General features: G+C 36.9%; 1 protein-coding gene across 3 annotated transcripts in view; it reads right to left on the minus strand.

Moving 5' to 3' along the window:
* The window catches only part of PIP5K1B (phosphatidylinositol-4-phosphate 5-kinase type 1 beta), a 339,881-nt gene that overhangs the window by 205,123 nt on the left and 121,587 nt on the right, over positions 1-13,171 (minus strand). For all 3 annotated transcript variants that reach the window (XM_043979091.1, XM_043979093.1, XM_043979092.1), the window contains exon 3: positions 11,603-11,668. In XM_043979091.1, the coding sequence (XP_043835026.1) occupies positions 11,603-11,668 (66 nt within the window). The remainder of the gene's footprint in view (positions 1-11,602; positions 11,669-13,171) is intronic.

The raw sequence follows: 13,171 nt of genomic DNA on the forward strand, positions 1-13,171 counted from the left end.
AGACGGGAGGAAATGGCAAATTACTGCAGTATCTTTGCCAAGAAAACCCCAAATGACATCACAAAGAGTCAAACACAAGTGAAATAACGTGACAACAACATATCAGACTAGTTTACCTATAAGCTGGCTTGGTTCTGGTTTTACAGAAGGCCTAGACTAACACAAAGTTATCTCAGGATACATGCCACTATTCTTCGATTCTAAGGGAGGGGCATGTCTTTTATTTAAGAACTCCCTGGAGATCAAAGAAATTTTGAGACATTAGCTCATTCACTTTCTGTATGTATGTGTGTGTGTGTGTGTGTGTGTGTGTGTGTATTTACTTATTTATTTATTTATTTGCTTGGTTGGTTGCTGATTTATTTATTTATTTATTTTAGTGAGGCAACTGGGGTTAAGTGACTTGCCCAGGGTCACACAGCTAGTAAGTGTTAAGTGTCTGAGGCTGGATTTGAACTCAGGTACTCCTGACTCCAGGGCCAGTGCTGCTGCTGCTTGGTTGTGTTTTTTTGGTGTGTGTGTGTGTGTGTGTGTGTGTGTGTGTGTGTGTGTGTGTGTGTGTGTGTATTGAATAGAATTTTATTTTGAAGCTGTTTTTAATGTCATATAAGGAGGGCCGTGGTATTCGGATTCTTTTCCACATATCCCTCCTGTTGCTAAAGGGATTAAAAATCATATTAATAACAAAAGGCAAGGTGGCACGATGACTGTCCTTGGAGTCAATAAGATCTGAGTTTAAGTCATCCCATTGATTTGACTAAATAATTTTAGTCGTTTTTCAGTTATGTCTGACTCTTCATGACACCTTTTGGGGTTTTCTTGGCAAAGGCACTAGAGTGGTTTGCCATTTCCTTCTCCAGCTGCCCTTATGGATGAGGAAACAGGCAGAGGCCAGTGACTTGTCCAAGGTCATACATCTAATAAGCATTTGAGGCCACATTTGAACTCAGGTCTTCCTGACTCCAGATCTGGTACTCTATCCACTGCACCACCTAGTTACTCTATGTATACACACAGACACAGACAAAGACACACACACACACACACACACACATACACACACACACACACACAACTTGCATACATTTGAGTTCCAGACTTATGATTTCATTATTGTAGAAACTCCTGGGGAAAATTTCTTCTATGAATGCAGAAAAGGAACTCATCTTCAACTTATAGTATTAAAGAGCTATAATGGTATGTGTGTCTACGTAAACATATACACATATGTATGTATATGTAACGACTGTTATGTGCTTATATATAACATATGTATATCTCTTTCAGTGTATGTATTTCTCTGCACATATATGTGCATGAATATATGTGTGTATATGTGAGTATCTATAAACACAGATACACATAAAACAAAAGACATTTTTATAGAGCATCAATTGCATGAACTAATGCAGAGTAAAGTGAGTCGAACCAGGAGAGGTTCATACAGTAACAGAGAAAGAACTAATGGAGTCTGAATGCAGATTAAAGCATACTATATTTCACTTAGCTAATTATTATTCACTAGCTATTATTATTGTTGTTATTATTGAATAAATGAAATGAGTGGATCAAAAGATATTGTCCCTGGGGGTGTTACTGTCATGTTTTAGCAAGATAAAACGGTATTATGTTATAGCCAATCTGGTGAATTGCTTTGTAGCCTAATATACTAAGGGAGGAACTTCTTACTGAGTACAATATTCCTCTTGTAGAAAGGATAGGAAATTAGCTATTGTCGGCCAGCACCATGTGGTATGCTCTATAAAAATGTAAGCTCTTTACCTTCATTAGCTCATCTGAGACTCACTAACTACTCTATGTGACTATGATCCCTTTTTCACATCTGGGAGAACTGACCTGGGACCCAGAGAGGTCATGTGAGTCCATGGCTACACTGCTAGAGTCAGAAATGCAATTCAAACCTAAGTCTTTCTCATGCCATCACTCAACACACTTAGCGTCACTGATTCAGTGCCTTAAAGAAAATCGTCACAAAATTTAGTTGTGAATATGGGTCCAGGACACAGATCATGGTCCACAGTTCCATAAAGTGAAGTATGCTTTACATTCCAGAAGCTCATTAAATAGTCAGTTAGCAGTCATAAAACATTTACTTAATAATCTGTTACTAGGCACAACGCTAAGTACTGGGGATACATTCTAGTTCACTAGGTATATACAGAAGACTGGAAGTTAATTTGATAGGAGAAGGCATTAGCCACTGAGGGCATTGGAAAAGGCCTCCTAAAGATGGTGGCCATAGAGACTAGAAGGTGAAGATGAAAAGAAAGGTGGTGGTGAGGGCATTCTCTAGTAGTTGGGACTCACTTGTTCAAAAAGAATTCACCAAATTTCTACAGGCTGCATAGTGTAACAATTGGAATGATGCCACCTGCTGGAGATTTACTGTAGCAAAGTGCCGCCATGAGGTGAAGGCCTCTGAGGGCAAGCCATGTGGTCAAGGTCCTTAACGTCAGGAAGTGACGTTTGCTTGTGGGTACTGTCTATCAAGGCTACCAGCCAATCAACTTGAGGAGCTTCCCATTTCTGGGAGGACACAAAGTGGGAAGCAGATACTGGTGGAGGGGTGCTGTCTCTTTTGGTTCCTGACTTCACCATGATGGTCGGATGATGGGGTCTCTTAGAAATAGTTAGATTTTTACTTTTCTCTCTGATCCTAATGCTCTTTAATAAATACTTACACATTTAAATACTCTTGCTAAAGCTTATAATTTATTGGCAACCACTCATTAGGTATTTTAGACAGTATAGCTAGAATTTTAGCCCCCCCTTACAACAGCAATGTCCTAGAGCCAACAACACATGGAAAATCTAAACCATTTTGAAAGTTAGAAGACGCAAACTAAAGTGATTGACATGGGGCACAGTAGGCTCTTCACGACCTTAGGACAAGGAGTTTAGCTTGGAAGTGATGAACTATAGAGGTGAGAATGGAGGAAGAGACATATGCAGGAGATAGGTCCTATTAATTCTTCTCCAATTCTGTCAATTTCTTACTGTTAGTCCTCTAGTCCATTATTTCAAGGATGGCTGGTTAGTCCTAATTGGTGGTCTTGTTTCTGGTCTTTCCCTATTTCCAATCCTTTCAAAACATTCAACCAAAGTCATCTTCCTAAAATACTTAATCTACTTAATGTCACTTATCTACTCAAAAACTTACAAGGGCTCCTTGTTGCCTATGAGAATGTCAAAACTCCTCAGTCTGATATTTAAGGTTCTAAACAACTGTAATCTCTGAAATGTCAATTGAAACCAGGCTTGAAAGATATCGACTTCTGCTGAATCAGAAAAAGGAAGAATAATAATCTTAAGAAGGAATTCATATCAATGCCAGCTCTAAAACTAGAGCTGAAACGGGTCACTAAAAAAAACAAACATAATTTGACCCCATTCCATCTAACCAAGCAATTAGAACCATCTGATAAACCAATTAGGTCACACTATCCTTTCCATCCATTTCTGACTCCATGCCTTTGCTGATGGGGGTCCTCTGTGTAGAATGCTCTTCTCTCTCCCTCTGTTCATTCATTATCCAGGTGCCTATCTTTTAAGACCAGTCATTTACCTGTTATACCATGCTTCCTCTCATTATTAACAGTTAGTCCCATTAGCAAAGTGAAGGGCATGTGGGAAGGAGTAAAAATACTTACATCCTCCTTAAATCACAAAAATAATTATTTTAAATTATATTTTTAAACAAGAAAAAATAAAGTCTTAAATAATGCAAGCTCTTCTCTTAGAATCAAAGATTAACTATCTTGATGAAGTTTTCCCTAAAAATTTCAGTCTATAAACATTTTCACTTCTTTTTTGAACTCCTATAAGTTTTGTTATGTGGACCAAACAGTTTTACCCTTTATCGATAGACTTCTTGGTACTGTTAATTAACTGACTTACATGTATACCCATTGTTCCCTCAACTAGACTGTAAATTCTTCTGTCTGTGTCTGTGTCTATGTCTGTCATAGTTAGGTGGTGCACTGGATAGGGTCCTGGTCTTAGAGGAAGGAGGACCTGAGTTAATATCTGGCCTCAGTTACTTACTAGCTGTGTGACCATGGGCAAGTTACTTAATCCTGTTTGCCTGCCTCAGTTTCCTCAGGAAACTGGAGGAAGCTGGAGAAGGAAATGGCAAGCTACTGCAGTATCATTATCAAGAAAACCCAAAATGGAATCACAAAGAGTTGGACATGACCAAAATAACAACAAAGAAGCTATGCATTGTCATGTAGTGTTAAATAAATTCCTTTATTGAAAATGACAGGCACAATGGAGAAAGTGCTGGGCATGGAGTCAGGAAGAGCTGAGTTCAAATCCAGAATCAAGACACTCACTAGCTGTGTGACCTTGGGCAAGTCAGTCAACATCTTTTGCCTCAGTTTCTTTATCTGTCAAATGACAATAATAAAAATAGCACATAGATCACATGTCGTTGTGAGTTAAATGAGATAGCTGTTAACATCTATCTCCCTCAGTTTCTTAATTTGCTAAATGGCAATAATAATAACATCTACCTTTCAGGTTGTTATAAGGATTAAATGAGATCATGATTGTAAAGCTCCTTGTAGGTCTAAAAGCAGTACATGAATCCTAGCTATTATTGTTGTTGTTGTTATTGAATAAATGAAATGAGTGGATCAAAAGATACTGTCCTTGGGGGTGTTACTATCATGTTTTAGCAGGATCAAGTGGTATTATGTTATAGCCAATCTGGTGAATTGCTTTGTAGCCTAATATACTCACTAAGGGAAGAACTTCTTACTGAGTACAATATTCCTCTTGTAGAAAGAATAGGAAATTGGTTATTGTTGGCCAGTACCAGGTGGTAAAGATTGGAGGATTAAGTGCCACTTAATTATGTGGTATTTTGTATTGTTATTATGTTTCATAGGTGCATTATGTCTCTATCATGATGAAAACACAGGAAAAATCTGGACCATCTCACTCCTCCTACCCCGCACTCCTCATTTTATTTGATTGATTTGATTATGATTTCTAATTTATTATGGATTTTATTTAATATAGATGAATATTTAGCTGACTAGTCTATACAGTTTAAACTAAAATAGAGATGCTCCACAAATTATCTGTTAACTAAAAGGGAAATACAAAAAGAAAAATTTCTGAGATTTATTTTTTATCACTTTTGGAGCCTTGGTACAATGCCTTTTGTTGTTGTTGTTCCCATTTAGGGTATTTTTTTTTTTGGCTAAGACACTGAAGTGGTTTGTCATTTCCTTCTCCCACTCATTTTACAGATGAGGAAACTGAGGCAAAAAGTTAATTGACTTGCCCAGGGTCAGATAGCTAGTAAGTGTCTGAGGCTGGATTTAAACTCAAAGAGATGAGTCCTTCTAACTCCACTGTACCACCTAGATGGCCCAGCCCAATGCTAAGTGCTCAGATAAAGACAACACAAATTTTTTTGGGGGGGGCAATGAGGGTTAAGTGACTTGTGCAGGGTCACACAGCTAGTAAGACACCAGATTAGAACTCAGGTCCTCCTGAATCCAGGGCCAGTGCTTTATCCACTGCACCACCTAGCTGCCCTGACAATACTAATTTCTATAAAGATGGCCGGGCCCATGCTGAATCAATCAGTGAATCCACAAGCATCTATACTTCTTGATAAATTATACACCTATTATGTGCTAGGCACTATGTTAGACATCGATCATAGAAAGATAAAAATGAAACAATCCTTGCTTTCAAAGAACTCATAATCTATCTGGGGAGAAGGTGTGTATTTTATTATATTTATACACATATATACATATTCTCAAAAGCTACATCTATATTCTATATCTATCTATCTACTCAAAATAAATCTACAAGGTTATTTTGTTGGGAAGGCAGTACTGAATGGCTTGATCAGAAAAGTCCTCATAGAGAAGGCAGTGCTGAGTTTTGAAGGAAACGAGGGATTCTAAGAGGCAGGGATAAGAAGGAAATGCATTCCAGGTATGAGGGATAGCCTGTATGACAGCAAAGAGATGAGAGATGGCATGTCATGGGCAAAGGGAATCAATAAATACTTCAAAATTCTCACTTCAGTCAATAGCTGGCACCTCCCTCACCTATAAAACCAAAGAGAGACTAACTCCATTTGAAAGAATTAGGTTTCAGATCTTCCTTCATTCCGCCCCATTTGTGCTAATAAATTGAATAAATGACTTAAGTATGAGCAACAGGAACAAAGAGGAGAATCATGCAGGGATCTGAATAATCAAATCTCCAAATATTTGAGACTGCAAAGGACTGAAACAAAAACCCTACTTGCTTGCTAAACATTTCCTAAAAGACAAGTAGTCACGATGCTTAAGCTTTTGGGTGTTACTGGCACCATATACAGAAGAGAGGACAGTCATAGGACTTCTTAATCAATAAAAACAAATGTCTTCCTCAGAGTCATGAAATAGAGCTGAATAGACAGGGGAACTGGTTGGATTATGAGGGGCCAGGACATAGCCCTTTTTTGGCAAGGAAGTATGGATAGCATTAAGTGGAGATGTAGGCAGGCACTGAGTGTTTTCTAGGACCAAGACACAGGTAGCTTGGGATAGCTTCATACCACGGTCACTGAAGAGAGGTGATGCAGTAAACTGAAAGGAATATTGGTTCAGGAGTCAAAAGATATAAACTTGAATCCCAGTACCATCACTTAATAAAGGGTTGAATGAATTCAACAATGGAAGAACAGAAAGGTTTTGATTTCATAGTCCAACTTCCTCACTTTACAAATAAGGAAGCTAAGTCTCAGACAGTTAAGTTCATACAGTTTCGTAAGTGGCAGTCAGGACGTTGGATGACACACTTAATCTCCCTGAGCCTCAGTTTCCTAATCTTTAAAAATGAGGATATTAATATTTGCACTATCTACTTCAATAGGATCAAGTAAGATAAGTGGTATAAAGCTTTGTAAACGCTAAAGCATGCTTTATAAATGTAAGCTATTATTATTATTCATCTCATGCATCAAGTTTCTCAGAGGCTTGAAGATAATAATAATAGCTAACATTTACACAATGCTTTAAGGTTTGTGATTCATTTTACATATTTGATCCTTACAACAACCCTGTGAGGCAGGAGCTATTATTATCATCCCCATCTCACAGATGGGGAAACCTGAGGCACTGAGGAGGTTAGATGATCTCCCTAGGTTCATACTGATTGCCAGCTAGTGATGATAAAAAGAACTTGGTTTCTAAGGTAAGGATTGAGAAATGGAGGCATAAAATCAGGACTCTATTATTGGGATAGGGTATAAAACACGGGACTAGGAAATAATAGATATGGTAAATTCCAAGTACCTACAACCAGGCTAAAAGGGCAAAATGGGACAGACAAGTAGCAAGATTGATTTGATCTTGAACTGCCTTTCAGTCCTTTGACCTTTTATTTCCCTTGCCTGGGAGTCAGATGGATCCAAGGAAAGATGGAAATTGAGAGGCTGCAGAACGAAGGAAACAGATCTAGCTTGGTTATTCCATCTAGTGACTATACTCTGATGCCCTCTTTCTCTGAATTCCTGAAAGCTATCACCTTAATGGAGAATTGTCCTGCTCTGCTGTTTGTTTTGTGTCCCCCCCCCTCCCCACCCCCAGCTAGAAGGTAAATGCTCTTAAGAGCAAGATAGACATTTTCTGTCTTTTCAATAGCATCTCCCACAGTGTTGACACATTATGATTTTTGTTGTGGTTCAGTTGTTTTTCATCATGTCTCTTTGCAACCCTATCTAGGTTTTTCCTTGGTAAAGATATTGGAGAGGTTTGTCATTCCCTTCTTCAGTTTATTTTACAAATGAGGAAATTGAGGCAAAAAGGATTAAGTGACTTGCTAGGTCATATAGCTAATAAGTGTCTGAGGCCAGATTTGAATTCAGGAAGATGAGTCTTCCTGACTCCAGGCCCAGCACTCTATCCACTGTGTGCCCTACACGATAATTACATATTTACTTGTTTAATAATTTTTAAAGGGCGGGGTGGGGGGGAAGCAAAGTGAAATGTAGGTGATGTACAACAGATATCAATAAAAATCTTATTTATGATATTGTCTTGTTCATTGTTACCAAGTAGAACCAATAATTAAATTAATTAAAATACATTTCATTAAACAAATACATATGTGTTTGTAGATCCATCACACATATTGGCAATGGGATGTCCCAGTTAGTCCACATTTTCACCTAATTGAGAAATCTTTTCTACAACATGATCTGGCCTCCCTTAGTACATTAATAGCTGCTTTGAGACACGGCCTATATGTCTAATCTCTACCAAAGTTTCCTTTTCTATAGGTTAATCATCATCACTTTCTTCAATTGCTACCCATATTACATGGCTTCTCTCTGCGCCACCCCCCCCCCCCCTTACTTTTCCAAGTGCCCTTTCCTGGAAGTGTTGTAATTTGTTCATAAACCATGACCCTTTAGAATTACCTTCCATTTATGCTGTATATTATCTTGAACATTCACAGCATATTATCATGCCCTTTAGGATGAAAATGTGACTTTCTAGGGACTATTCTTTTTTCCTTTCTTTGTATTCTTAGCTCTGTGCCCATAAATGCTTAATAAAAGCTTGTCTAGACTGTCTTGAATGGAAAATAGTACTTAAAATATGGCCCAACTGGTATAACATATAGTAAAATTGTTAACTCTCTTGATATAGAAATTCTATTTTTATGAATGCAGACCAAGACTGGGTTAACTTTTATCAAACTAAGGGGTTCAGACTGTACTTATGTTTAATTAAAACCTTTAGATCTTTCTCATATGAAGTATTATCAAGCCATCCTACATTTGTGCAAATAATTTTTTTGATCCTAAATGTAAGACTTTATGCTTATCCCTGGTATGTTTCACCTTGTTCATTCTGGCCTATTATTTCAACCTGTCAAGAATATTTTGAATACTCCTTCAGTCATTCACATGATTAGCTTCACAAAATTTGAAAATTGTTCCTTCTATGTCATTTTGATCATTCGTTTATATAGCATTTCTCCCTTTTGACAACTAGAATAACCTTTGTTCATTATCTATTCTTCTGGAACTTCCATTTTCCATGATTTTTCAAATGACTACTGACAGTGATTTTTGCTATTTGGTCTTTAACTTTCTTTCTTTGAACTTATAAGAAACCTTTTTTAGTTTTTAATGGTATCTCTGAAAACCTTAGCCTATTCTGGGTTTCGGTCTGATATTATTCTTTTTTTTTTGGTGAGGCAATTGGTGTTAGGTGACTTGCCCAGGGTCACACAGCTAGTAAGTGTCAAGTGTCTGAGGCCGAATTTGAACTCGGGTTCTCCTGAATCCAGGGCCAGTGCTCTATCCAATGTGCCACCTAGCTGCCCCCTCTGATATTATTTTTATAGGGGCATGCCATACATTTGAGGTCATCCTTGTTTATGTATCTGTCCTGCCATCTTGTATATATATCTGTCTTAAAATGGTGCTAATCAGAAACTTCTCTGTGTGGTTACATTTGGTTTATTAAGCTGTCTCCTCTTTTGTAGCTTATTTGGATTACTCAAAAGCACATTACTACATTTTTTTTTTTACAACTCTGTTGCTGTGGTTCAGTTACTTCAGTGGCGTCTGACTCTGTGACCCCCAAATAGGTTTTTCTTGGCCAAGATTTTAGAGTGGTTTGCCATTTACTTCTCCAGTTCATTTTATATATGAGGAAATTGGGGCAACCGGGGTTAAATGATTGGCCCAAGATCATACAACTAGTGTCTGAGGCCAGATTTGAACTTGGGAAGAAGAGTCTTTGTGACTTCAGACCCAGTACTCTATCCACTGTGTCACCTCACTGCCCTTTTCTATAACTACCCACCTCTTAAGTCATATTCATCTTCAGAATATCTGGCCATATGATCATTATCAATGTTTTCTCCAAATTTTTTCATATTTCTTTTCTTAAAGTAGAGAGCATGTTTCTTAGTCTTACCTAGCATTCCTTTTCTATGCTCCTGTACTCCAAGAAGGCATAGTCACTTTCTCTTGTTGATGCCACAGCATTAACTAGTTACTCGCTGTCAGAATTAAATTCAACAGTTTTGTGTTTCTTTTGTTTTCCTATGCTTCTTATACAAGAAGTAGTCAGCATGAAGTAAAGCAGTTTGCCTCAGTTTTCACTGATTGGCATGCATTTTTAAACTCACCCAAATTAATGGTATGCTGTCAAGTTAGAAAACATTACTCTGGACCCCAAGTGGACTAATTTTAACAGGGGTCTTACATAAATAGGATGGCATTTGGTTTGAGGTGAGGTGAGATGAAATGTCTGATTCCTTCTCTTCCATGTTTAATCTACATTTCTGCTGTGCTTCTGGTTAGTTGGACAATATTCCTCCTTGCCTTTTCAGGTGTGGCTGTCTGTAAATTGGATGAGATTACATGGATGGGAGAGTGTTTCCCACATGAAAACCAAACTGGAACAACCAGGACTATATTGTCATTCCCTGAACTTCATGTGTCAGGCTAGCAGTGGATTTGGTATTTCAAATATGTGTCATTTCATCAATGAGTCCCCCACTGACACAGATCACAACCTTTCCATGCATTAGTAGATGATGGTCTTTGTGAGTTTCTGTGGCTGAGAAAATCCATCCCCAAGTGACCAATGCTCTGATAAAGAATCTTGCCCAATTTGGATAGGCTAGCATTTAGATAATAGACACATAGTTCATCACCATACCCAGACATTTGGCAAACACAAAAAAGTTATCGATCTAGGAAAATGCAATTTATTTCTTTTTTCACCCCCATGCACGTCCCTACTCGTCTCCTCAGAGCACATTACCTGCTAAGAAAGGACTAAGATATTTACAATGACAAAGCATTAACATCTGAAATTCTTGGAAACTTATTTTTCCCAATAATGTTTGCATTGAGATACTTTTGTTGCTAGGAGTCAAGAATTTACGTATTGTGGAAAGTAAAAATAAATTTAGGTAAGTCTGAAAAGATGATCTTGTGGAATAAGCATTAAGGCACAAAGATAAGGAAAAGTCAAAAGAAGACTTTAAAAAAAACTCATTTCCTATGTTTCTTATGCAGAAGGAAGTGGGCTTTTGTTGGGAGAACAAAGCAGTGTATGCTCATGTAAACCTCTTAACTAAACATTAGGTATTATTTGTCTTTTTATATATACCAATACTTAGAAGTATATGTAAACAGTGGGAGCTTAATAAAGGGGATTTGAGTACTTTTAGAGGGGAATATACCCTAACAATTGCTATGGAGGAAGAAAAATTTAAAAATGATTCTTCTGTCAAGCTGAGATAATATCGGGAATAGGGATAAGAAAAGGGACTGGACCTGGGATTTTACTGGACCTGATAGAAGTGATTAAACTCCGTCTACCAATGCAGGTTAGCACCTTCTCTGGGACTTAGTTTTAGAGAACCACTCAGAGTATTGAGAAGTTAAGTGACTTGCTGAGGGTCACACAGCCAGTACACATAAGAAGTGGACCTGGAAGCCAGGTCTTTTCATTAAGACGTGCTGACTCTCAGGAAAATAAAATCACTCTTTATCCCAAGGAAGGTACCAAGAGAAAATAAAATGAACATTTACCTTCTTATAGGTTTTTTCCTCATTTTGTTTTCCTGATATCGCATCTCCATTTTCAGTGGCAGACATCTAAGAGAAAACATGAAGATGTTCCTATTTAGATTTGAAAAATAAAGCATAATATTGTGGTTTATAGTTTCTAACCTAAATTTTCCATTATGGATAGTATTTCTTATTCTAAACAACTGATCAGATTACATGAAAATACTCAAAAATCTTGCTCCCTTCTTTCAAAACTTTTTTGGTGAGTCATAGTTAATGGGAAATCAAATATTTTAACTTGCATATTCTTTGAAATAAAGATACCATAGAAATCCAAAGTGTTTATTATCATAATACATTTTCCCCTAAAAAACCACTTCCTTTATTAAAAAAAATAAAGGAGCTGCAGTAGCATTTCTACTGTGATAAAAAATATACATGCATATATATTAGATATTTATATATCACTTCTGTTATGATAAAAATATATATGCATAGATCACTTCTGTGATAAAATATATATGCATACATATTATGTATTAATATATAACTTCTGTTGTGATAATATATACACATATATATGCAAAATGTATATACATATTTTTAATCACAGCAGAAGTGATATATGTATATCACTCTATAGTCATTCTGCACGACTATGTTCTATATTCTGTAGGTATTCTACATGAACCAAAGTTCAACAACACTTCTGACTTTGTTATAAGCATTTATAACATATTAAGTCACGTTTTGGGGGTTTACACTTCTTTAAACTCAATTCTGAGTCTTTCTATGTAGCCAAATAAAATGAGGCAATTGAGTAGGGTTGAATCCCATCTCCATTACTGACTGGTAATGTAGGCAAATCAAATAATTTTTCTGTTCCTCAGTTTTCTTAACTACAAAATAGGAATAGTAATACCTCACTTGTGTGATGCACAGGTTGTCATGTGGGCAAAGTGTTTGGTAATGCATCAAGAGCTTTAAAAATCAAATTCACATTTACATGAGACGTCAATATTTGCAAAGTTCTTTCCTCTTAACAACCTGTGAAAAAGGTTGTCCAAGTCTTATTAACTCTATTTTACTGATTAGGAAACTGAGGTTCTGAAAGGTTAGATGACTTGCCTATGATAACACAGATAGTAAATGTCAAAGGTGGGATTAGAAACCAGGTCTCTTCCCTCCAAGTCCAGTATTCCACCCATCATACCACAAAAGGATCCATTTGGATTGCCATAAAGACTTATTTGACTATAATCTTTTCAAATAGTATAAAGAAACGCACTACTGTAAACTGATCTCTCCTCTCCCCTTTCTCTTCTCAGAAAGGAATCATTCCTTATATCTGTTTTTCCAGATAAAAAAATCCATTGTTCTTCATGTGTGTTTTAATTCTTCTATTTTATTTGTAGATATTCAATATCAATTAATTTCTAAATGAAAGCACACATTCTATAACTTCCTAGTGCCTAAGGCAATGTTAATTTCTTAGTAATTACTCATTTTTTCAATTAATAATTTCTCTGATGTCTAGAAAAGTGACACCCTCTTTTAGGAGGATAGAATAGGGTCTTTAATGACGACAAA

This window comes from Dromiciops gliroides, chromosome 1 (genome assembly GCF_019393635.1).
Source record: "Dromiciops gliroides isolate mDroGli1 chromosome 1, mDroGli1.pri, whole genome shotgun sequence".
NCBI classification, from domain to species: domain Eukaryota; kingdom Metazoa; phylum Chordata; class Mammalia; order Microbiotheria; family Microbiotheriidae; genus Dromiciops; species Dromiciops gliroides.